General features: G+C 43.2%; 1 protein-coding gene across 3 annotated transcripts in view; it reads right to left on the bottom strand.

The window, feature by feature from the left end:
* Nucleotides 1-15,518: 15,518 nt before the first annotated feature.
* LOC119846382 (cryptochrome-1-like) overlaps nt 15,519-27,480 on the bottom strand; it is a 43,399-nt gene continuing 31,437 nt past the window's right edge. For all 3 annotated transcript variants that reach the window (XM_043500474.1, XM_038379981.2, XM_038379982.2), the window contains 2 exons: nt 23,245-23,355; nt 15,519-16,284 (listed from right to left, as the gene is read on the bottom strand). In XM_043500474.1, the coding sequence (XP_043356409.1) occupies nt 16,187-16,284; nt 23,245-23,355 (209 nt within the window). In that variant the 3' untranslated portion in view covers nt 15,519-16,186. The remainder of the gene's footprint in view (nt 16,285-23,244; nt 23,356-27,480) is intronic.

A 27,480-nucleotide genomic window follows, 5' to 3' on the forward strand; every position in this document is an offset into this window, starting at 1 on the left:
TGGTTTCGCCGGGAGTCTCCCGGAATCGGGCTCTATCTCCGGGAGGCTACTGAAGCCAAACTGGGAGATTTTAGACGGTTGAAAGTCTGGCACCACAGCGGGGCTAAGGTAGGCTCCCTGCCTGCCCTGGCCCTGCACCACTCCCAGAAGCGGCTGGCCCGTCCCTGCAGCCACTAGCGGGGAGGGGCAGGGGACTCTCCGTGTGCTGTCCCCGTCCCAAGCACTGACTTCTCAGCTCCCATTGGCCAGGAACCATGGCCAATGGGAGCTGTGGGGTCGGTACCTGCAGGCAGGGGCAGAGTAGGGCATCCCCTATCCCCCCACCCCTGGGGCCCCAGAGACATCCCAGCCACTTCCAGGAGTGGTGCAGGGCCAGGGCGGGCAGGGCACCCTCCTTAGCCCTCTTGCGCCACCGACCGGGAGCCACTAGAGATAAGCACTGCCCGGTCGGAATATGTGTTCCTGCTCCTGATCCTTCTTGCAGGACAAATGTGCATTCACTGCATACACAACTGGTGAGCACCTTGGGAGAATGAACTTGGACCTTCCTTACAAATCAAAGATGGGTAACTGTGATGGTGACTGTTCCACTGGCATCCCATGACACAGAGATGATGTCCCATTGCTTGGGAGGATGACCCGTTGCTGCAGAACTTCAGAAGGAGGAAACAGAAATTCCTGGAGCTCCATGAAGAGCTGGCCCCAACACTACAGTGGCAGAACACTCAGTTCTGTAGACCCATATTGGAGCAAAAGAGGGTAGCTATTGCCCTCTGGAAGCTGGCAATGCTGGACAGCTATTGGTCAGTCACAAACCACTTGATTGTAGGGAACTCCACTTTCGGGCTCATGCTGATGCAGGTTTGCAAAGCTATCGACACTCTCATGTACCCATAACATAGGTGGTTGCCGTCACCAAAGTTCCAGAAATTATAGCTGGGTTCCAGAGAATGGGGTTTCCAAACTACATGGGGGCTATCAATAGCACTCACATCCCCATACTTTGCCCACCGAAAGGAGTGAGTGAATATGTCAGTCAAAAAGATTACTATTCACTCATTCTTCGAGACTTAATGAATCTTGTTAAAGGCAGGTTCATGAATGCTGAGGTTTCGATACACAGGAAAGGTTCATGATGCCAGGGTGCTGAGGAGATTGAGACTATATTTACAAGGGGAGGAAGGGACTTTATTCCCCAAAACAACATGGTTTTGTATGGTGTTTCTGTGCCCACGGTTATTCTGGGAGACCCCACATACCTGCTCTGGCTAATGAAACCCTACTAGACATCAATGGCCCTGAAAAACGTGAAATCAACTTCAAACTACAGTTTCAGGATGGTAGTGGTGTATGCCTTTGGATGGCTCAAGGCTTGTTGGTGATGCATGCACATTCGGATGCCAATATGGATAATTCCATCCACATTATTGTGGCATGCTGTGCGCTTCATAATATTTGTGAAACTAAAGGTGGCTACTTAAGGACAGAGTGGTCACAGGACAGGGCTGGCTTGCAAAGCCGACAGCCTGATCTGGTATACTTTTGTACTGGCGCTGGATCACAGCAGACCAGGGAAATCCTGGATGTAATTTGTGCCTACATCTTGGAACAGCAAGGAGGCAGGGGGTGACCTCAGCCTGGTCCCAAACAAAGCACCATATCCCTTCCATCATCATCATCATCATCATCACTCCCATAACTGCATTGATGATTGTGTGTCAGTGCTTGAGTCTCCAAAAAGTCCATTCCTGTCCATACTTTCATGTTGTCAATCCATCTCCTCTTCCATCGACCTCTTCTTCTCTTCCCCTGTACTGTCCCTTACAGGATGATCTTTGATCAGCCAGATGATCTTGTTTCATGGCCACACCACTTCAGCTTGTGCTTCTTCACAGTCGTCAGGAGGTCATCATATGACCCACTGCATTGGGTGATGATGTTATGGACCTCTTCAATAGTGACGCGGTCAAAGTAGGAGATGCCCAGGATTTTATGGAAGTATCTCATCTCCACTACCTGTATTTTCTGTTCAAGTTCTGCCATAAGGGTCCATGTCTCATACGCATACAGAAAAATGGAGATGACCAGTGCATGCAGCAGTTTCAGTTTGGATTCCAGGGAAATGTTCTTGTTCCTCCAAACTGGCGTTAGCTTTGCCACTGTTGCTGTTGTCTGCGCAGTTCTTGCCCAAATTTCTGCCTTGGATCCTTCATCAGTGATGATTGCCCTCAAATACTTGAACTGTTTCCCGCTCTCCAGCTTTTGTCCACTGACAGTAATATGTGAGCTGATCCCATCATGTTTGTTTGTCATCAGCTTGGCTTTCTCTGCACTGGTTTTCCATACCGTATTTTGCGGAGGTTTCATCCAATCATTTCACAAGGTTGGCAAGTTCATCTCCGCTACCTGTCAGGCCATCAATGTCATTAGGAAACTGAAGATTTGAGATTGTTCGCCCCGCTCCCCAATGCTGACTTGCATATGTGATCTTTTAGGGCATCAGTCATTATGCTCTCCAAGTAGATGTTGAACACTGTAGGCAAAAGAAGGCAACCTTGCTGGATTCCAACAGTCGTACGAAACCACTGTCCTATTGTGCCATTGCTTGCCATACAGTTGTTTAATGGTAAGAATAAGCCTTCAACCAACATTGTACTTCTTCATGGTTGCCCAGAGAGCTTTGTGCCATACTCTGTCAAATGCCTTCTTGAAGTAAACAACGACATGGTAGATGTCCTGCTGGTGTTGCAAGTACTTCTCACATAGAACACGAAGATAGAAAATCTGTTCTGTTGTACTTCTTCCAGCATGAAAGCCAGCCTGTTCTTCAGTGATGATATTCTCTGCTTGTGGTTTCAATCTGTTCAATATGACTTTCAACATCACTTTGCTAGGATAGCTAATTAAGTTTATGGTCCGGTAATTTTGACACAATTGCAGGTTGCCTTTCTTTGGCAGAGTGATGATTAGTGACTATGCCCACATGGAGGGCCACTCATTGGTCTGCCAGATGTTGTTGCAGATCTTGGTGAGTACATCTATTACTTTATTCACCCTTTTCTTTTTCTTCCCCAGTTAATAAAGTTATCTGTTATTTCCATGCACATTGCACTTTCCACATGTCTCCAGTTTACTATGTTCTATTCACATATATCTGGACAGGAGGAGGGAGTTGGGGTAAGTTGGGAGGAACAAAAAGGACCTTCATTTTTCTACTCAGGGGAGTTATGTGACTTAAGGTACTGACTGGTGGGGCCTAAAGCTGCGGGGTGGGGGTGGGGGTATGACAAAACAATTTACTCTTTCATCACAGCCAGAATGAAGGGTCCACACATAAGTAAACAAAAATAACATTTACTGAAACTAGTGAGTGTAGGAATGAGGGAGGGATAGCTCAGTGGTTTGAGCACTGGCCTGCTAAACCCAGGGTTGTGAGTTCAATCCTTGAGGGGGCCATTTAGGGATCTGGGGTAAAAATTGGGGATTGGCCCTGCTTTGAGCAAGGGGTTGGACTAGATGACCTCCTGAGGTCCCTTCCAACCCTGATATTCTATGAACATATTTTTAAAAGCAACTGTGGAAGAAAGCAAAACGGATTAGACTCCCTAAGAACATTCAAACTATAATGACTATGCCCTTGTTTTTCTTGGCCTTGAACTCCCTTTCCCCCAGACAAGGGGGGAACGTCTACAGAAAACAGTCCAGGGGGGACAAACAGGGGCATCTTCTGCATGGGGTTTGGGGGCGGGACACATGATAGCCTTCAGGCACAGTCTGATTCTTCCCCTCCTACATGGTCACAGAGCTTCCCTGAGGAGGGGCTTTGGGGCCAGTGCAGGGTGCTGTGCCTGGAGTCCTGCAGCCCACGTCTTGTCACTGGGGGTGGGGTTTGAATCCTCCATCTCAGCAGCACCCTGGGCTGCAGATGCTGGAGGAGTAGATGGCGGATGAGGAGAAGGTGCCAGTTCCCAGACATTGGCAGTGGCTATTGTGGCAGGCAGGACTGAATCCTTTTGGTCCTTTTGGGCAAGCTCCTGTTCCCTTTACCGAGTGTCCTGCTCCAGTAACCAGATCATTACTGACTCCTGCCTCTGGCAAAAATGTTCCTCCCACTCAGCAGCCCATTCCTCCCTTCCTCTCATAAAGTCAAATTGCTTCTGGCTCCTTCCGTTAATGCCAATGAGCAGGTCCTCAAGTGTCGTTCCTCTTCTAATGTCCTGGGCTGCTACTCCTGGCTCCCAGGCAGAATGGGTTCACCCTTCTCAGCCAAAAGATCATAGAATCATAGAATCATAGAATATCAGGGTTGGAAGGGACCCCAGAAGGTCATCTAGTCCAACCCCCTGCTCAAAGCAGGACCAAGTCCCAGTTAAATCATCCTAGCCAGGGCTTTGTCAAGCCTGACCTTAAAAACCTCTAAGGAAGGAGATTCTACCACCTCCCTAGGTAACGCATTCCAGTGTTTCACCACCCTCTTAGTGAAAAAGTTTTTCCTAATATCCAATCTAAACCTCCCCCATTGCAACTTGAGACCATTACTCCTCGTTCTGTCATCTGCTACCATTGAGAACAGTCTAGAGCCATCCTCTTTGAAACCCCCTTTCAGGTAGTTGAAAGCAGCTATCAAATCCCCCCTCATTCTTCTCTTCTGCAGACTAAACAATCCCAGCTCCCTCAGCCTCTCCTCATAAGTCATGTGCTCTAGACCCCTAATCATTTTTGTTGCCCTTCGCTGTACTCTTTCCAATTTATCCACATCCTTCTTGTAGTGTGGGGCCCAAAACTGGACACAGTACTCCAGATGAGGCCTCACCAGTGTCGAATAGAGGGGAACGATCACGTCCCTCGATCTGCTCGCTATGCCCCTACTTATACATCCCAAAATGCCATTGGCCTTCTTGGCAACAAGGGCACACTGCTGACTCATATCCAGCTTCTCGTCCACTGTCACCCCTAGGTCCTTTTCCGCAGAACTGCTGCCGAGCCATTCGGTCCCTAGTCTGTAGCGGTGCATTGGATTCTTCCATCCTAAGTGCAGGACCCTGCACTTATCCTTATTGAACCTCATTAGATTTCTTTTGGCCCAATCTTCCAATTTGTCTAGGTCCTTCTGTATCCTATCCCTCCCCTCCAGCGTATCTACCACTCCTCCCAGTTTAGTATCATCCGCAAATTTGCTGAGAGTGCAATCCACACCATCCTCCAGATCATTTATGAAGATATTGAACAAAACGGGCCCCAGGACCGACCCCTGGGGCACTCCACTTGACACCGGCTGCCAACTAGACATGGAGCCATTGATCACTACCCGTTGAGCCCGACAATCTAGCCAGCTTTCTACCCACCTTATAGTGCATTCATCCAGCCCATACTTCCTTAACTTGCTGACAAGAATGCTGTGGGAGACCGTGTCAAAAGCTTTGCTAAAGTCAAGAAACAATACATCCACTGCTTTCCCTTCATCCACAGAACCAGTAATCTCATCATAAAAGGCGATTAGATTAGTCAGGCATGACCTTCCCTTGGTGAATCCATGCTGACTGTTCCTGATCACTTTCCTCTCCTCTAAGTGCTTCAGGATTGATTCTTTGAGGACCTGCTCCATGATTTTTCCAGGGACTGAGGTGAGGCTGACTGGCCTGTAGTTCCCAGGATCCTCCTTCTTCCCTTTTTTAAAGATGGGCACTACATTAGCCTTTTTCCAGTCATCCGGGACTTCCCCCGTTCGCCACGAGTTTTCAAAGATAATGGCCAAGGGCTCTGCAATCACAGCCGCCAATTCCCTCAGCACTCTCGGATGCAATTCGTCCGGCCCCATGGACTTGTGCACGTCCAGCTTTTCTAAATAGTCCCTAACCACCTCTATCTCTACAGAGGGCTGGCCATCTCTTCCCCATTTTGTGATGCCCAGCACAGCAGTCTGGGAGCTGACCTTGTTAGTGAAAACAGAGGCAAAAAAAGCATTGAGTACATTAGCTTTTTCCACATCCTCTGTCACTAGCTTGCCTCCCTCATTCAGTAAGGGGCCCACACTTTCCTTGGCTTTCTTCTTGTTGCCAACATACCTGAAGAAACCCTTCTTGTTACTCTTGACATCTCTTGCTAGCTGCAGCTCCAGGTGCGATTTGGCCCTCCTGATATCTTTCCTACATGCCCGAGCAATATTTTTATACTCTTCCCTGGTCATATGTCCAACCTTCCACTTCTTGTAAGCTTCTTTTTTATGTTTAAGATCCGCTAAGATTTCACCATTAAGCCAAGCTGGTCGCCTGCCATATTTACTATTCTTTCGACTCATCGGGATGGTTTGTCCCTGTAACCTCAACAGGGATTCCTTGAAATACAGCCAGCTCTCCTGGACTCCCTTCCCTTTCATGTTAGTCCCCCAGGGGATCCTGGCCATCTGTTCCCTGAGGGAGTCAAAGTCTGCTTTCCTGAAGTCCAGGGTCCGTATCCTGCTGCTTACCTTTCTTCCCTGCGTCAGGATCCTGAACTCAACCAACTCATGGTCACTGCCTCCCAGATTCCCATCCACTTTTGCTTCCCCCACTAATTCTACCTGGTTTGTGAGCAGCAGGTCAAGAAAAGCGCTCCCCCTAGTTGGCTCCCCTAGCACTTGCACCAGGAAATTGTCCCCTACGCTTTCCAAAAACTTCCTGGATTGTCTATGCACCGCTGTATTGATCCTGCCAAGTCAATCACAAGAGCAGCATTATATTTTTTCTTTCCCTTCAAAGCGGGTAAAAAATCCTCCGACATAACATAACTTTGCTGTTGAAGGCCACAATACAGATGCTTTTTGGCATTTCAGGAATGCAATTGTTTCATTACCCTTATTTCTCAGATAACTTTTGCAGTCCCTCAGAAAGGAGTACCTGCTTAAAATTTTAGGTAGCATGAAATAATAGTTATAAAAAAATGTAATGTCTTTAAGTGTGTGATTGGGTTGGTGGGCTGGGGGGGTGTTTATTTTAGGGGCAATGTTAATGGTTCCTACTGTCTTTTTTTAAGTCTGGCCATCAACTAGACAGAGAACACAGCAGTTCTGAAAGTACCAGACTGGAAAAGGGAGGTGGCTTCCCAGTCCTGTGGTGGGGATCCAACAATCTATGCCAGAGAGATGTTGGTGTTGCTGCTCACCCCTAGAATGGAGAGGTTTTGGTGAGCTATGAGAACTTGGACCCAGAACGTTTGTACTACCATTGGAACTTAAGAACCAGCTAGAGTTTCTGCTGCGCCCAAAATTTGTGGACATATACCTACAGGACTGGGAGGCAATCCAAACAGAAATAAATTAAATACTAAGATAGAAGATTGTGCCTGCCTGGAGAGGGAGAAGTAAACCACTGCAAATGCTTACCCTTCCCAAGCCAGCCCACACAGTGTCAGGAAATCCAGCCCCTTCATCTAGTGAAGTGTGGAGAAAGGAACAGGGAAAGGAACAGCAACTGTACTTTTCCCCCATGAACTTTCCAATCAAGACTGCAAGCCACACACTTTCCCACTGTAAAGGGACACTGCATTGCATTTGTGCAACCACTGGAGCAGATCCACCCCCCACACATTTCTTCTGCCTTGTGCGGCATGGCTCCAAGCAGGGAGACCTCAAACACTGGGAAGCAGGAATGCTTGAAAACATTTGTACTGTGACAGCGGGCCATTGTCCCATTCTTTGGAGAAGCACAGATTCCACTTCTCCTTCTCATATGTAAACAGATAGATTCCCAGTTGTTTCCCTGGTTGCAAATGCCTGGTAGGCTATCTGTTGAAGGCTGACAGTCAGGAGAAGGTGTGAGAGCTGGCTTTGAGAGAAGCAGAGAGACAGGACTTTTTAGGCACAGAGCTCATTGGAAGGGCAGACTTGGGATTTCTAGGCAAGGAAACTGCCTGCTGCTGTTTGTTTCTATTGCATTCAAACAGGCCTATGTATGCATTTTTGGTAAATAAACAAGATTGCACCAAGAACAGACTTGACTTATATCACTAGTTATTTTCCTACCAGAAACAATCCCACAAGACCCCAGTCTTTGGCTACCCACTCAGGCCAAAGGGGCTGTGATGCTGACAGACCAGGTGCCAGCTCATGCTGAAGCCCTATGTCAATTCACTTGTATATTCATGTAGATCAAGGTAACTGTTAAATGTATAAGTGTGTATTCGGTGTTTAAACTTCATTAAAATTAATGGGTTATTAATAGGGCAGTTGATTAATCGCAGATAACTTACATGATTAACTAAAAAAATTTAATCGCGATTAAAAAAATTTAATCGCAGTTTTAATTGCACTGTTAAACAATAGAATACCAATTGAAATTTATTAAACATTTTTGGATGTTTTTCTACATTTTCAATTATATTGATTTCAATTACAACACAATACAAAGTGTACAGTGCTCACTTTATACTATTTTTTATTACAAATATTTGCACTGTAAAAATGATAAACACAAGAAATAGTATTTTTCAATTTACCTCATAAAAGTACGGTAGTGCAATCTCTTTATCGTGAAAGTGAAAATTACAAATGTAGATTTTGTTGTTGTTACATAACTGCACTCAAAAACAAAACAACGTAAAGCTTTAGAGCCTACAAGTCCACTCAGTCCTACTTCTTGTTCAGCCAATCACTAAGACAAACAAGTTTTTTTACATTTACGGGAGATAATACTGCCCGCTTCTTATTTACAGTGTCACCTGAAAGTGAGAACAGGTGTTCACATGGCACTTTTGTAGACGGCATTGCAAGGTATTTACGTGCCAGTTATACTAAACATTCATATGCCCCTTTGTGCTTCGGCCACCATTCTAGAGGACATGCTTCCATGCTGATGACACTCATTAAAAAAAGAATGTGTTAATTAAATTTGTGACTGAACTCCTTGGGGAAGAATTTTATGTTTCTGGCTCTGTTTTACCCACATTCTGCCATATATTTCATGTTATAGCAGTCTCAGATGGTGACCCAGCACAAGTTGTTCATTTAAGAACACATTCACTGCAGATTTGACAAAATGCAAAGAAGGTACCAATGTGAGATTTCTAAAGATAGCTACAGCACTTGACCCAAGGTGTAAGAACCAGAAGTGTCTTCCAGAATCTCAGAGGCACGAGGTGTGGAGCATGCTTTCAGAAGTCTTAAAAGAGCAACACTCCGATGGGGAACCTAATGAACCTGAACCACCAAACAAGAAAATCAACCTTTTGCTGGTGGCATCTGACTCAGATAATAAAAATGAACATGCATTTGTCCACACTGCTTTGGATTGTTATTTAGCAGAACCCCAGTGTCATCAGCATGGACCCATATCCTCTGGAATGGTGACTGAAGCATGAAAGGACATATGAATTTTTAGCGCACCTGGCACATAAATATCTTGCGATGCCGGCTACAATAGTGCCACACAAATGTCTGTTCTCACTTTCTGGTGACATCGTAAACAAGAAGCGGGCAGCATTATCTCCTGCAAATGTAAACAAACTTGTTTTCAAGCAATTGGCTGAACAAGTAGGACTGAGTGGACTCGTAGGCTCTTAAGCTTAATATTATTTTATTTTTGAATGCAGGTTTTTTTGGACATAATTCTACATTTGTAAGTTCAACTTTCATGATAAAGAGATTGCTCTACAGTATTTGTATTAGGTGAATTGAAAAATACTATTTCTTTTGTTTTTACAGTGCAAATATTTGTAAAAAAATAATATAAAGTGAGCACCGTACACTTTGTATTGTGTTGTAATTTAAATCAATATATTTGAAAATGTAGAAGACATCCAAAAATATTTAAATAAATGGTAATCTATTGTTTAAAGGTGCGATTAATTGGAGGGTGATTAATTGTGCAATTAATAAGGATTTTTTTAACCGTGAGATTAATTGCAAATAATTTTTTTAATTGCTTTACAGCCCTAGAACTTATTACGTGCACTGTTTTAACTTATATGTATCCTGTTATAATGTAATAGCAAACATATACATTGCATATACCCCTGCAACTAAATAACCCATCAAATGAAAAAGAAGCTTTGTGGAATGGAAATGAAAAACTTCAACGGAAAAGTGCTAATTTCAAAGCAAGTGGCTACTGTGTGTGATGACCAGTGGTCAAAGACCCTAAGTGCATTTCTCACTCATCACCATCAAAGGAAAAGTCCATGTGGGTAGTGACCCTGTCAGCTTATTTTCTGTGACAATAAGCGATAAGAATAGATTCAAGGAAAGATCTTTCATCTCTGGACTCTTACAGGGAAGTTTACCAGATGCAAAGTGGAGATCCCCAGCAACAATCTGGGTACCCTGAAAAGGCTTTTGGGAAACTGGCAATTTATTACATCATTGCCACCATTTGGAATTACAAATGGTGACTTACCTGTGCATATATTTTACCTGCTTTAACTTCTCAGTAATTCTCATTTCCTTTTCTTAGCTAATAAACCTTTAGTTAGTTTACTATAGAATCGGCTGCCAGCATTGTCTTTGGTGTAAAAGTTGAGTACCAATTGATCTGGAGTAAGTGACTGGTCCCTTGGGACTGGTGTAGTGTGATTTTTGGTTTAAGTGACCTTTTATCACAAAGTCCAGTTTGTCTGGGTGGCAAGATAGACTGGAGAGTCTAAGGGAACTGTCTGTGACTCTATAGTAAGACTGGTATGAGATCCAGGAGTTTACATTTGTCACTGGCTAGGTGAAATCTAATTATAGAACACCACCAGTTTGGGTATCTGCCGGTTTTCTGACAGTGTGCCCTGAGGTAGGCACTCACAGTGGTGAGCCATTCCAGCCAGTGTGACTGGGGCAACTTTCCCAAGCCTGACTCCCTTTGCTCTTTAATGGATATATTCTAATCCAGCATGCATAGAAATTCAAGGAAAGGCCAAAGTGAGGAGAGGAAGATGGACATCTCTGCCCCTCAGTGCAATCTAAATGGGCGGGGGGAGGGGGTGGTTAGCCTCATTAATAACCAAAGCTGCTTGATGTGATTTATACATGACTGTCTGTCAATACAGAAGGGTTTCTTGAAAATCTATTTTTTAAAATGAGCCAAAACAAATATTGCCACTCTACCCGGTCAAAGGCCTTCTTTGCATCCAGAGATAACTCTAAATAAGGTTTGTATTCTAATTGGGTTGAAAGTATTAGATTTACTACACACTGAACATTATCTACTCCATGATGTCCAACTATAAGCTCCACTCAAACTCTGTGGATAAGTCTTTTCCATGTCAATATAGATAGCAGACAATCTACTGGAATGCTGAAATTGTGTCTAACTAAATTCTTTAGTAGTGCTACAGCTGATTATGCAACTTCTAACAGTGACACTTTGTATCTTACATGCCAGAACCCTATTTTCAATGACTTAGAACTATTTTTTCCCCAAAATTCTGCATTTTGAACTCTAGCGGCAAACAATATGAAGTTTGAAGTTTTAAAGTGTAGCCAAATGTGAGTTAACTCCATGCAAACAAACCCACGAAAGACCAAACTCAGGCCTTATCTAACAGATTACAATGTCAATGGAAAGATTTAGGGCCTGCTTCAATGGTGATGAAACAATGGTTATCTGCTTGGTTTACTAACAGCTCAATGGATTTTCATGTAACTTAAAAAAAATCTTTGTGCTGACACCAAGTATAGAAATTTCCAAGCTCAAAGAAAAATTTCTGAGTGAGTGAGAAGAGATGTTTGTAACTGGGCAAAAAGAATCTGTAGGATTCACAACCACAAAATCTATTACACAGTGAAAAAACTGAAAAAGAGTGGTGGTTCTGAAATCCAAATTAGAATTTGCAGTCCTTTGTCTCATTCTAGCGGCTGGTCCACATAAGACATTTATAAGTCTGCTAATGTGTCCAGCTAATGGATTACATATAACATTTTCAAAATGGCTAAGTGACTAGGCTCCTAAGTCCTATTTTCAAAAGTCCCTGGGGCTTAGACTCCTAACTCACTCAGTGATTTTTGAAAATTTTACGCTTTGTCCTTTAGCTCAAGCGATGAAGATTCTACCATTGAAGGTCTTGGGTTTGAACCTTATTATCAATCCAAGCAGGGTTAGTTACAAAAATGTTGCCCTACGCAGGGCTTCAACTCCAGTAGACCCCATATGCTCAGGATGAGCTTCACCAGATGGAGGAAGCATGTAACTCACCCTAGGAAAGAAACTGCCTTTGTCTCCCTCAAGGGGCTGGTCCACAAATACAGGTTTATGAATCTGCTACTGTTTAACAGCTAGTGAATTTATTCCGTTAGCTCAAGCAGTGATGCTTGTGCTTTTAGCAGTTGAAGGGCCCAGGTTCAAACCTGTGGTCAGCCTAAGTGGAGTCAGTACAATCTCTTATTAACATTCCTGGGTCACCCTTTATTACATGATGTCATTTAAAATTTAAGGGTGAGATCTTCACTCTTGTTCTGGCCCATTTACACCACGTAAAAGGAGCAGAGCAGAGTAAAAGGGCCCTAAAAGCTTGGATGCAGTTGGGGAAGGAACTGCAGAAGACAATAAGTAAGACGGCAAGTGTCCATATAGGCAACTTTGGCCCCAATGTAAACACAGACCTCCGCAAAGATAAGCTGCAAAGAAAAAAAATAGCAGGGGCTATAATAAATGTTATTCAAGGTTGGCACAAGGTTGGCTTTCTTTGTGTATAAAACAAACATAACATCAGACAATATGGTGAATTATTTTGTATTTAAGGCACTCATCACTTTGGTTGCTGAGTGCGCTTTGCATGGCTTAAATCATAGAATCATAGAATCATAGAATATCAGGGTTGGAAGGGACCCCAGAAGGTCATCTAGTCCAACCCCCTGCTCAAAGCAGGACCAAGTCCCAGTTAAATCATCCCAGCTAGGGCTTTGTCAAGCCTGACCTTAAAAACCTCTAAGGAAGGAGATTCTACCACCTCCCTAGGTAACGCATTCCAGTGTTTCACCACCCTCTTAGTGAAAAAGTTTTTCCTAATATCCAATCTAAACCTCCCCCATTGCAACTTGAGACCATTACTCCTCGTTCAGTAAAATCCAGTCACTACCATTGCCAAATATGAACAGTCAAACATCACACTCAAAAGAACAGAGGAAAACTGATCAGTTGGCTATGTGCTCAGGATATCATAACTCACAATAAGTGTGAAGCCTGCACAGCGGGATGTGTGGCCAAGTTTACATTTAATTATTGTTGGCCTTTTCCTGAGCAGTAGCAGATTTCAGGGTCTTTTAGGTCAGGTTTCCCCTGGAGAAGAAATTGGTGATATGGATTTTTTTTATTTACAACCTGTTCCCAAGTCCTGTTCCCTTAACTCTACAAGGGTAACTGCCTCCTGCAGAAACTTCAGCTAAAACACCACTGCTTTGTGACCAGGAAGCAGATGTCTCGGGTCTCCATTTCTTTTGGAATCTTTGTGCTCAACACATTGTTCCTTGCTCCTGCTTCTGGGCTTTACCTGGGAACCTCCATGTCTAAACCTGCTCACCTAGCACTACATAGCCTCAAAAGATGAGTGTGGGCATCAACCCTCCTTCTGTGCAACTGCTTTACAACACAAAGGAACTTCAGAAAGTGTTAAACTGCCCACAAGAGAGTGTTTTAACCCACACAATCCCCTTACTAGCTGCTTGGGTACAATGACTAGATGGTTAATTTTAACTCTTTCTATGGAGAGTTTTATCCTGGGTGGCTACACAGACACCCCCTGACTTACGCAATCGTACCGTTCTGGAAAGCCTTGCGTAAGTCGGAAACATATACCCATATGTTACACAAAAATTTCCACAACTCAAAATCCTATTTCTGGTTTATGGAACTTTTTCCGTAAGTGCGAATTTGCGTAAGTCGGGTCTTGCGTAACTCAGGGAGCATCTGTACATCAATTATTTAATGTGTATGAGATCAGCACCTGTTGACATAACAATACATTTTCTGGTGATAATGAATTTCAGAGGTATTGAACTGCTACTAAAGGTCCTACCTCTGGCTATCCCAAGTGTCACCTTTAAGACAGTTAGTTACAGTGCTCTTGATAAACATAGGTCAGAGATGGAAAGGTGCTCTTTTCGGTAGTGAGATTTTAGGTCTAGGCCATATGGAGCTTGTGAGTAATGACTGACATCTTGTGTAGCGGGGTGACTACCCCGCTCCTGCTCTGATGGGGTTAAAGCACCCCAGGAGGGGGCTGTGAATGGGAAAAGCAGGCTGATTGGGAAAGCAGCCACAGCTGTGGCCAGCTTAATCAGAGTCCAGCTGGCCCTTATAAGAGAGCTGTGGGCCAAAAGCAAAGACAGACACTCTCTATAGCTTCCTAGAGAGAGAAGGACCTGGCTGCCTGGGAAGCTAAGAAGGGTACGTAGGGTGGAGCAGTGCTGGGGAAGGGCAGAGGGAGCTGGGGAGCTCCAGCCTAGCAAAGCCCCAGGCTGCAGGCCTAGTGAAAGGCCTATGAAACGGTCCTGGGGCTGCAGAGGGGCAGCCCAGAGATAGGCAGAGGCAGCTGGTCAACCCCCCTTGCCGATGATGAGTGGTTCATAGACTGCAGTCTGCCCCAGGGAGCGGGGGTTAGATGGTGACTGGCAGTGGCCACTGAGGCAAGGTGGGGGTAGAGGGTTGGGGGATCCCCTGGGTGGGGAGACTTGGATTGTGGGTTACTGCTGGGGCAGAACCCGGATGAGGAGGGCACCAGGGTCCAGGAGGGACATGGGGGCCAGCAGCAGGCGAGACACCGGCTGCAGAGGCCGCTCCTGGCTGGAAGGGCTGATTCCCAGGACAACTAGCAGGAGGCGCCGCACCGCTGAGTCGTCACCCCACAACACCTTGACTATGATGAGGCAAGATCCATATCCAAGCCCCCATTTCCTCCTGCAGTTGGCAAAGGAGTTCTGGACACTAATGCAGTTTGTACGGCTAGGAGCAGTAAGGAATCTAATTAAACCCCAAGACTGTGGGTGTTGACCACATCTGAGCAGATGGAGCAGTAACAAATTGCACCAATGCTTCTGCTCAAAAATACTTTCCCTTGCTAATGAGCAGCACCTCCATCTTCTCCCACATAAGCTTTAGAGAACTGGCTTTCATCCAGGTCCCCTGGCAACTACTGTGTCTGACGAAGAACCATAGAGCCGAATATCATCCACATGCCATCTCTTCTCCCAGCAGCTTCATGTAGACTTTGTACAGCACAGGTGACAGGACTGATCCCCTTCAGGCCTGTGTAGCTATGGGATTTTATTCATTCCTGCCAGGTCCTGCAGATGTGCCAGAAATGAGCATTGTCAAAAGCCACTGGATGATCCAGCATTATCATCAGAAATGTCTGACCTCTCTCCATGGCCCATTGATTGTCATGATTCGTGCCATTTCTGTACTAGGTTCATGGGCTCTTTAGGGTGAAGAACTTGGAGATGCCAGATTGCTGATGGAGTTGCCCTTCCCACCAGTCCCTCAAGGAGCTGTCCCAGAGACACAGGAAGACACCATGCATAATGGTGGATTGTTCTCTGGACTCCACTTTGCATAAGTCAGAAACTTCAACAACAACAAAAATCTATTTAAAACAAAACTACCAACCTCCTCCCCAAATAAAACCTCCAACTAGACAATGGGCTACTCTACTTCTCTTTGAAATTTCACAAACTTAATATTTCAATTTAAAGTGCCTTTTTGCTTGCATCCAGTTTAAAAAAAAAATCCCGTATTTCCCATATTTTTTTATCCCATATTTTTGCAGGAACTTACTGTGATGGCACATAGTGCTGCTATAGGAAACTGGGTGGCAGCCCCCGTTTCACAAGGTATTTAGCACGTCTAACTTTAAGTACACGGGTAGTTGTATTGAAACCAATGGGACTGCATGCGTGCTTAACATTTCCACTTGCACATTAGTACACATTGCTGAATCAAGCACTGTGAGCCCACAGGTAGGGTTGGCACACACAACCAAGTGCAATTTTAGGGCTGGTCTACACAGAGCAGTAATGTAAACACTGGGGTAGGAGTGGGATTTTTAAAGTGCACTGCATTACGCATTAGTTGGTCTGTGTAGAACGTGCTGGTGCACACTAAATGTTCCCAACTGCGCTTAAATGTAGTATAAGCCATTCATCCAGTACAATCACTAACTATTTACATGATTCCCCCAACAAAAGTCTGGATCTTCTCTTTGCCATTCTGCAGATCTTGGTAAGTCCTTACAGAATCTATGTCTGTTCTCTATTCCGGGCACGTTTTCCTTTCTGTGGATTTTCTTCAGAGAGTTCATGCTTTAGCCCGATTTCCATTGGATCATCCATGTCATCTAGGGTGGGGGAGAAAAAGGAAAAGCATAAAACCACTGCACAAAAGCAGCTTTGTGGGTAGAGCACTGGATTGGGACTCAAGAGACCTGGGTTTTATTTCCAGCTCTGCCACTGTCTTGCAGGGTGACCTTGGGCAAGTCACTTCCCCACACCGCCACAAATTTCAAGTGGCTAAAGCAGGACACAGCACCACTCAGGTTTGGCCCATCTGCCCCTCTGTAGATGGAGACAGAGGGACAGCTGGACCAAACCTGAGTGGCTCTGCAACCCTATGTGCCAGGTCACAATGCCACTTAATTTGAGGTCCTAAGGCAAACTGTCATTCCCCCCGGCCTTGAATGGGGGAAATGTTCACTTCAGCTGAGACAGAGAATTTTGGGGGTCAAAGCAGGAAAGACCTGGGACTGTTGGAAGGTCTGCTTCCCCTGCTCTGTGCCTCAGTTTCCCCATCTGTAAAATGGGGATAATGATACTGATTTCCTTTGCAAAGTGCTTTGAAACTTACTTAAAGTGCTATATAAGAGCTAGGTATTATTATTATTTCTATGGCTCTATCAGAGGTGACATTCAGTGATGATTGCTGGTAGGTGAAATTACGGAGCTCAGATACAAACGTCTTAAATTTACAGGCAATATGAATGATCTGGGAGCCAGGAACTCTGTAGTTTCACAGCTGGCTCTGACACTGACAAGCCACTTCTATCTGTGTAATAGGGAAAATAATAATACTTGCCTATATCACATGGTTGGTGGGGGGATTAACTGGTGAATGTATAGTTCTGACTGTGAGGAGCTAACAGCTAATATGCATTCATCTTGGCATGGTAATGTGCAGGAATGGGAATGATTTGTTCTGTCTGAACATACAAATTAATAAATAGATGCTTAGAACTATCAATCACTGTATATTTGATTATGGAATATCTACACTGATCACTGGAGGACATTTAGATCTAATGATACTGTTGTAGCTGTATTTCTGGGTGGGATTCCCCTTGTGCAGAGGGGCCAGCACAAAACCTGGTCCCATCACTTAAATTGTATTTCAAGGGCTTACGTGGGCCTTGAGTGGTGCCTTGGATGGCACAGTGGATAATAAAACTTTCTGTGAGTTCAGGCTAATCCAGACTAGTTGGGTTTTCATCCATATTCTCCAGAGAAGCTGCGGAATCAAGGAAGCTGTAATTTCAGCGGTCATTCATAGCCCTTTCTCTCTCTACTTCGTCAGCAATGGAATCAGAGACACCTCCTTTCATTGTATTCACTTTGAAACCCATTCTTCCATCCTTAGTTGGAATGAATACTATTCACTGCCACTGAGTTTAACGGGACACGTCTTCTGAGTAAGTACTACTTAACATAACCAAGGAATGTGGAATTTGGCCCAGGTGAAATAATATGAAAGAAGCCACCTATTTCACACCACTGTATTTAGCCAATGACTTCTAGAGGGTTTTTTTGTTTGTGTGTATGGGAGGAGGGATAGGTGAGAGAGAGGGCTTTTTAAAAGATCTTGTTTCACAGCCTATAAACCAGTTCTCTGTGAAATTTCTCAAATATATTCAGGTACCGACAGAACCTTTCAGATTTCCATTACCATAGGATACATACAATTACCAAAGAAAAAAGAATGTGGAGAAACTTCTGCGTGGAATCATCTTCAGAAAAGATGACCCAGGAGAGATACCTTTGATCAAAAACTTTTATTTCCCTATTCCAATTGTTCATTCACTAGCTATTTATACTTTATCAGCTGTCTTACAGCTTTACACATCTCCATACGATGTGCAGTCTCAGGTTTATTGTATAAGATCTCCAACAACATTTGATTCCCTTTGATATACACTTGTTTCTAGAGTCACGATTTTTTATCAGACGTTAAAAGAAATTGAGCAAATGTTATGCTTTAAGGCCCTGATCCTGCACCTGGATCTGCGCAAGCAGACCCCCCATGCCCATATACAGCTCAACTGAAAGGAGTACCCAGAGAAGTTTCCCAGATAATTTTTGTGGTTCAGATTTCTTTATCCAATATATCACATTTGGAGCACAAGCACCACATTTACTTACATCAAGTGCATTTCTCAAAATATTTTAGGTGAGATCCTCAGCAGATATCAATCAAGGGAGCTCCATTTCAAAAGAGCTATGCAGGTTTACATCAGCTGAACATCTTTCACTGAGTCTCATTAGTTAAGCATGGTATATTCTGATCTATGAACATAAATTCCATAGTTATAGCATTAAGAAAAAAATTATTAGGAAGAAAAAATTGAGGCTTGAGTTGCAGGAAGGAATTAGAATAATTTGATTGAAAATGTTCACCTATTTCTTGAATCTGAATGGTGTGGGGCACAAGGGGTTTGAGAAGATCTCTCAGACATGCCTATACAATGTCTGCTCTGACTCCTTGATTCGTTATATATGGAATTAATCTATTTTAGCAAAGAAGAGAAAAGATTAATATATTTAGTGTTGTAAGACAGCAACTCCATTCGACTCTGTCAAAGGCTTTTCTGTAACCAACTTTTTCATAACTTTCTCAAAAGAGTTTTCTCTAGGCTAAAATCTTCACGTGTGGTTAGCTCAAAGGTAATTTACCACACTGGATCAGATCAATGCTATATACAGTCCTGTATCCCACCTGCTGTCATACTGGATCAATTCAATGGAACATCTAATCTAGTACAATGTCTGACAGGTTTCTGGGGGATGCCCAATATTTGTGGGGCACAGAGCTCAGCTCTGAGGCGGCACACTAGAAGGCAAATGGCAGATCTTCAGTCCTCCTCACTTGTTGAGGTTGCATAAACGGTTGCCAAGCCCTCTCTAGCCATTAGCTTGGAATAACCTACTCAGAGGCACTGATATACACAAAAAGCTGATCAGCCGAGTAAGAGGAGGCCATTTTTGCAGTGAATTTTCAGACCACAGCCACAATTTAAGATACCTAAGATAAAATTGTCTTTCTGATGGCTCAGCTGGAATATCTCTGAGCTAAGAGAAATTCTTTTACCTCTTGGCTTCAAATTGACAAATTCAGACTTCCTAATTTACCATTCAGCAAGATGGGACAAATTCCTACTTTGGTAAAATCTCACTTTGTATTAAGGGAAGAGTGGGCCTATGGCACAAATTATATGCCAAACATAAATTTAAACAAGGAAGTTTATAGATTTCCACAGAAATAGGAAATTAATTCCCTAGAAAGCCTGGCATCGGAGGGAAAAGTTTAATCTACCTAGAATAAATATGATATTTTTAATGATCTGAAACAAAAACGCTGAACAGAGTTTTATAACTCTACAGTGAATGAAAAAGCTTCATGTTAAGCATCTTTCAATAAAGGCTCCTTAGTTTCACTGCAGCCCCTTGAAACACGTCTTTAAAAACAGATGTACTTAGCAATTCTATTAGGTTTAACACTAACAACTAACAATAAGACCTTGACATCAATATGACACACTCAAGAATAGGCACGGGTTCTAGAAAGAGCCCAGTAAGTTATGATTTCAAACAAACTCAGGCTGATATTTGACAGAAGCATTTCATTCTGACATCACCTAGCATTTTTCACAAGATTACAATAAATTTATTCAAGAAATGTAAAATGTGAGCCCTGTATCTTTTTTTCATTCTATATCCATCTATATCATCCAAAATCCATGACCTTTGGGAAGGAATCTGCTCAGTCATACTCCAAACGTTTCAGTCCACATTTTTTTATGAACTCAAGGTCTCTTTAGAGTGTAATAAACCAAGGAGTCTAACTGAATCCCATATTAAAAGTACATCATGATCCTTTGTTCTTCCCAAAACAAAATGGATACTTAATATATCATCTCTGGAAATCTGGATGGTTCTGATTAACCCTTGTGAACACTCAGTTTATGTGAGCTAACCATTTCATTTTTACATTCCTCAGCAAATGTAACCCTTTCAATGTCTGTGCACATACAGCACTTTCTTCTGTTTCCATTCACTCCCATAAAGTTGTAATCCTTTCAATGACAGCATAAATGAACCCATTCCCTCCTATTCCCCCATTTCTTTGGTCACAATTTTTTTGTGCATTTGTGTGACTATGTATATGTGCAATGGATAAAGAAGAAATGAGAACTCCGCATTCCTCATTGTTAAAAGACATTTTATACAGAAATAATCATTTGGTCCACTGGTGATCAGATTTGTAGATCAGTATTTACAGTATGTAACTGGTGGTATGAAATCTATATTGGCTGTACAGATGAAGTATACTGGCTGGTGAGATTGTAGTTCGGTGTAAGGGGCATATGGATGGATACATACAGGATTATTTTATGTGTATCACCTGTGTGACAGATATAGCAATTTCCTATATCATCTTTGGGAGATCTTACTATATTAAGTTTATGTATCATTGTGGCTAGGGATTGTATGTGATTCCAAGGAGGATGGTATGCACAGCCTGGACAGGAATTCAGAACAGTGGGAGGTGATTAGAAAAATTCACTCAGGTTGTAAAACCTTTAGAGAGGTACCACCTGATCAAGAAGCTGCACATACTGGTTCAAACTGGATTCTCTAGAGACCAGCAGACAAAGAAAGGACTTTTGGATAAATAGCCTGAGTTTAAACTGACTCAGGGGCTGTTTTCTGATCTAACAAATGGACAGGACCATCTTTTCCAAGGGAGGCCCCTGTTCTTCTGGGGAAGGGTTGGAAGGACTTGACCTACTCATGAAGGTTCTTGTACTGAGCCAAGATGGTTACTAACTTGTGACTGCAGAAAACCCCTTGGTGGGGTTTGAAGGACTGATCACCTGCCAGAGCCCTTGTTGGAGTTGATCTCTGGTAAGCTTGTTATAGATTCATAGATTCATAGATACTAAGGTCAGAAGGGACCATTCTGATCATCTAGTCCGACCTCCTGCACAGTGCAGGCCACAGAATCTCACCCACCCACTCCTATGAAAAACCTCACCCATGTCTGAGCTATTGAAGTCCTTAAATCATGGTTCAAAGACTTCAAGGAGCAGAGAAGCCTCCCTCAAGTCAACCATGCCCCATGCTACAGAGGAAGGCGAAAAACCTCCAGGGCCTCTCCAATCTGCCCTGGAGGAAAATTCCTTCCCGACCCCAAATATGGCAATCAGCTAAACCCTGAGCATATGGGCAAGATTCACCAGCCAGATACCCAGGAAAGAATTTTCTATAGTAACTCAGATCCCATCCATCTAATATCCCATCTCAGGGGATTTGGCCTATTTACCCTGAATATTTAAAGATCAATTACTTACCAAAATCCCATTATCCCATCATACCATCTCCTCCATAAACTTATCGAGTAGAATCTTAAAGCCAGATAGATCTTTTGCCCCCACTGCTTCCCTTGGAAGGCTATTCCAAAACTTCACTCCTCTGATGGTTAAAAACCTTCGTCTGATTTCAAGTCTAAACTTCCTGGTGGCCAGTTTATACCCATTTGTTCTTGTGTCCACATTGGTGCTGAGCTTAAATAATTCCTCTCCCTCTCCTGTATTTATCCCTCTGATATATTTATAGAGAGCAATCATATCTCCCCTCAACCTTCTTTTAGTTAGGCTAAACAAGCCAAGCTCCTTAAGTCTCCTTTCATAAGACAAGTTTTCCATTCCTCGGATCATCCTAGTAGCCCTTCTCTGTACCTGCTCCAGTTTGAATTCATCCTTTTTAAACATGGGAGACCAGAACTGCACACAGTATTCTAGGTGAGGTCTCACCAGTGCCTTGTATAACGGTACTAAAACCTCCAGTAGGGATAAGGAGGTTTTAGTACCGTTATACAAGGCACTGGTGAGACCTCACCTAGAATACTGTGTGCATTTCTGGTCTCCCATGTTTAAAAAGGATGAATTCAAACTGGAGCAGGTACAGAGCATGGGTGTGGGTTCTTTTACTGTTTTTAATGTGTTTTCTCTATAATGCTTTAGCAGAAAGAGCTGTGCTGTAAGTTAACTGTGGATAATTACACTGTTTATAGTCTCTGAGGAGAGAAGTAAAGCAGACCTGCTTAGGCAGTCTGACTTTGCTGGGGAATTCGCAGTGTAGGCTAGGAGCTGTGCAGCCTGGAAATACCCAGGTCAGAAGGAAAGCGGCACATGTCTCCGCCCAAGAGAGGTATTGACTGGGGATCGAGAAGCCTAAGAGTGGGTGACCTGGCTGGACCACAGAGCGGGAATACAGGTGCATTTGCCCTGAATTATGACAATCTATAATTCATTGTGTCCTTCTGAGCAGGTGTGGAATCGCATTAAGTGCACCCTGCTGAATCGAGTACTGAAACCACAAAGGTAGGTTTAGAGTACACGGCCAGGTGCAGATTTATAAATCCATTTGCAAATCTCTCTGAAATGTCTTACAAATCGAGAGATGAAGTAAAATCCATAATATTACTATATGCATATTATAATGTTCACATTATTAAAAACAACTAGTACACATCTGGCATTTCAAAGAGAGTAACTGATTATAATAATAATTATTAAAACTCTTTCTTAAGATGAGTTAACACCAGCTGGGATTGAACAATATCACTGTGGCTAAGAGCGCGTTTTATTATCAGTAGAGCCCTGCAAATCTGCATATATCCACTTTATATCTGCAGATATCTGCATCTGCGGATGTGGTTGTATTGTTTACCCTCTTTGCGGATTATGCATCAGATGCAGATCAAAATTTTTGTATCCGCGCAGGGCTCTAACAGTGAGATAGGGTGCTGGTGCCAATATGGATATATATAAAATGTGGAGTGCAGATCATGGTCTGATACAAGTTAATTATTGCAGCTGCAGATACACTTTTTTGTACCTGTGCAGAGCTCTAATGATCAGTTATCTGCACAATTCCAATCACACTGAAAGAGCACATTTTAATTCACAGCCATGGCTAGTACTTGTATTGCAATCACACTGAATGTGCAGTCTCTTAGCTTATCTTACCTCTTGTGAGCTGTGCTGTTCCATACTGTTCTTCTCTGACCTGTTTCATGAGCTGCAGATTACGGTCACTGGCTTCCTTGTGGTTTACCATAGGGAGTGGGTAATCTTGACCTGACAGAAAATATCAGCAGCCATTTCTACAAATGTGATTTATTTAAACACTATCTTTTCAAAAGGATTTGCACCAGAAATTAAAGTATTCAGGCCTTTTTATTTTTTACTCTTCAACTGAATACCAAATGGTAAGCCCGGGAAAGCTGGGAATTAAATTCCCCCCTGTACCAATGGTGTATGCACCACTTCAGTCTGCGTTTTCTGCTAGTCTCTGCATGAGGGTGAGATAATAAGATAACCAGAAATAAGAAGACCTTAGTGTGACCCAAGACTTCTGATGCCAAGTGGCAAGGGGGGTTACAGAAATATCCTGATTCTCAGTATGTACATTCTAGTTCACCAATGAATGTTGTGTGAGGTCTTGAATGAAAGCCGGGGTAAAGATGAGGATACTACATAAGGATACTCTATAAGGAGTTTTATATATATATACACTGAACATACTGAAAATATGTTTTAAAGTCTCTATTAAGGCAGAGTTGACAAACAGGTTTTCTGTTAGACAAGGGATGTTTATTCACTGGTTTCTATGTTGAAATGTACATTAAGTATTGTCTCACTCACAATGGGTCTCCCATCACCTATTTAAGCTGAATGCAGATGAAGGATTTTTAGAATTTCAGAAAGGAACTAACAGGTAGAGAAACACAGCACAGGATTATCTTGAGATACATATCAAGGGTTCACTGGACTTTATCTGGGAAAAAAAAAGACACCTCATTATCTTACACCTAGACAGTAAATGGGCAGTATGTTTGCATTAGTGAAAATGGGATCACAACTAACCTCCTTTGAAATGCTGCCCCCATGACTTTATTTTTTGGGGGGGAGGTAAACATTTTTAGACAGGAGGTTAGCCTGGTAAGTTTAGTCTCTAGAAAGCATGTGATGATTTTGTTTTATACATAACGTTTTGTTTCCATTATCCTTACTCACTATCTCTTGAATCTTGAGTCTTTAGTAATACAGGTATTCTTGTTTTCACTATCAGTGTATCTCAGTGCTGTGATATCGAGCCAGGTGCTGATCCTGCATTGAATCACACAAGCTGGCGTGTGCACTGTTCCCTTGGGGACAGCAGACCTGGTGATTCTCTGAGTGTTCTGTGGATAATGGGCAAGACGCTATAGGGGATCGTGTCAAAGGGGCCTGAAGACTGCGGGGCACCTGTTGTTAACCTGCAAGGCAAAGTCAGGGCTGGCATTGCCCAGAAGAGCATGGTTAGCTGGCGAACAGGCTGGTGATGTCAGGGAGCTGACACCCAGTTAAGCTCCAGCAAGTCTCCTTTTCGCTGGAGGCAGAGGTGTAACAAGGTGACTCATAGTCCTGTACACCACAAGAACCATCACACTTAGATCTTAGTTCCTCCTGTGTCTCTGACACATCAGGAAGTCCAGTTCCTCCACTGACTATGGTTGCTTGCTAGTTGTGGTACTTCCTCCCAGGTGATGCCAGCACATTCAATATCCTCCGTCACTGTCTTCTGCAAGTTCTTTCTTGGCTTACTTTGTTTTTTTCTCCCGTGGGTACCTAATTCAATGTTTGCTTAGTATGCCTCCCGTCTTCCATATGGTATATATGTCCCAACTACCTGAACCTTCTTTTTTTGAGAGTATTTTCTAATATGTCCTGTTCTGTCTACACCTTTGCTCTAATATTTGTTATTTTGTCTTTCTATGAAATGTGTTATATCATGCTCAGCCATCTGTAATGGGCAGCCTCCAGTCTCTTTTTGTTAGCCACTGTCATTGTCCAATTCTCTACTCCATTCAGCAGCATGCTTAATACAACTGCATGGTATAATCTAATCTTTACTTTGGCATAGAAACCTCTGTTTGACCAGATGTTCATTCTTCCAGAAGTAGTGTTTGCTTTTCCTAGGCTCATATGAATGTCTGTATCACAGCCACCTTCAAATGTCATCACACTCCCCAGATAGCAGAACTCTACCTGTTCAATTTATTTTCCATCCCCACCTACAGCCTTGCATCTGTTTCCATCTTACTTCCTTCATAATCTTGGTTTTCTCTGCATCTACTTTCAATCCAACTTTTGCTGCTTCCTGTTCTAACTCTGATGTAAGGGCAAGCATTCTGGTCCACGTCATGCTTAGTAAAGCAATTTCATCGGCAAAGTCAAGGTTGTGTATCTCATCTCTGCTAACCATCTTACACCATCCATAATGCCTTTTGTTGCCTGTTTCATCACCCAGTCTATTGCTAATGGAGTAGTGATAACACACTCTTGTCTAACTCCTGTCAAAATACTGAACCACTCACCCAGAGCTGTATCCAATCTTATCATGAATCGACTTCATATAAACTCCTTATTATATTGATCAGCTTTGTCTGGTATCCCATAGCTTCTAGCAATATTCCACAGGGTCTGTCTGTGGTCACCATTGAATGCTCTCGTAAAGTCAGTAAAGTTGATCAAGATGGCCCTTTGCCAAGCAGTAGCTTTTTTTGATGATCTATCAAAGACTGAGTATCACTTCACAGAATGATCTCCCTGGATGGAAACCAGCCAAGAAGTTGAGTTAATTAGAATAGTTATTTTAAAATATATTTTGAATTTTTAGCCTGGCAAAACCTGCTTAATGAAAACAGTATTGGTATTTGGGCACCTTTTGGACAGAGACCATCTTTTTCTTCTGTTTTTGTACAGCGCCTAGCACACTGGCACAGTTGCAGCCACTACTTGAATATTGTGTTCAGTTCTGGGGCCCACGCTGCAAGAAGGATGTTGATAAATTGGAGAAGAGTCATCAAAGAGCCATGAGAGAGATTAAAGGATTAGTGATTGAGCTTCTGGAGTCTAGATATTTAGCTTAACAAAAAGAAGAATATGGGTTGACTTGATTTCTATCTATAGGTACTTACACAGGGAACAAATATTTAATAATGGACTCCTCAATCTTGTGGAGAAAGGTCTAACACAATCCGATGGCTGGAAGTTGAAGCTAGATAAATTCAGATTGGAAATAAGGTGTACATTTTAATAGGGAGAGTAATTAACAATTGGATCAAGGGTTGTGGTGGATTCTCCGTCATTCACAATTTAAAATCAAGATTGGATATTTCTTTGAAAGATCGGCTCTAGGGATTATTTGGGGGGCAGGTCTCTGGCCTGTGCTATGCAGGGGGTCAGACTAGATGATCCCAATGGTCCTTTCTGGCCTTGGAATCTATGAATCGGGGTCCTGATCAATAATTGGGTCTCTAGGTACTACCTCAGTGCAATTACTACTAATTCCCTTACACTCTTTGAAATCCCAGCCAAGATATCGTGCTGCTATTAGACGCATATATAGAGAGGGACAAATTACAGCTGCTCCAGTGCATGTCTGCTAGGAGTGGGAGAGAGGGTGCAGATAAACCCTTCCCTCTTGCAGCAAGTCCATGTCGGAGGTGTTGGTATTTTAGGCTGCAGACAACTAGGCCACTAGTGCTGCTGGTTGTGCTAGTGGTCCTGGAAGAACTATATCTGGGCAGGACGTTACTGGGATTAAGATAGCAGCCGTGATTTCTCCATAGGTCTCATGTTGTATTGAATGGCCCCTCTGCTGGAGGAGCAACCAAGAAAGGCCCTTGAGGCAGAAGTGAGATTTTGAAGCTTGATCCTCTGAGTTTCTTTGTTCTCAGCATCAGTTTTAGCATTCTTTGGTCCAGTGGCTTGCTTAGGAAAGCTCCGAGTGTTGTGTCTGGTATTACAGCCACGTCTATCAATAGGAGAGGGGATACTTAAAATCAGAGAGAGAGAGAGAGAGAGAGAGAGAGAGAGAGAGAAAGTGGACAGCTGCAGCGGCACAGGAGCTAGCAAACAGAGCTGTAAACAGGGGAGTTTGAAAGGGGAGTTTGTATTGTGGTGCTTATTTGGGGTTTGCTTTTGCTGGGGGGGGTAGTCTTTTTGGTGTGGCTTGTTTCCCAGATTAACAGGACTTAGGTGGGAAGGCAATGACAGATACAGAGGCAGCTGTGGGAGTGACTCCTGTAGTGGAAGACACATTGAGGATGACTGGATGTCGAAGCTGTGGTATGTACATGATCCTGGAGGGGGGACCCGGTAAGAGTTTTTTCCGCATGAAATGCCGTCTGATAGAGCTGATGGAGGAAAAGATCC

Source organism: Dermochelys coriacea, chromosome 21 (genome assembly GCF_009764565.3).
Source record: "Dermochelys coriacea isolate rDerCor1 chromosome 21, rDerCor1.pri.v4, whole genome shotgun sequence".
In the NCBI taxonomy this organism is placed as follows: Eukaryota; Metazoa; Chordata; order Testudines; family Dermochelyidae; genus Dermochelys; species Dermochelys coriacea.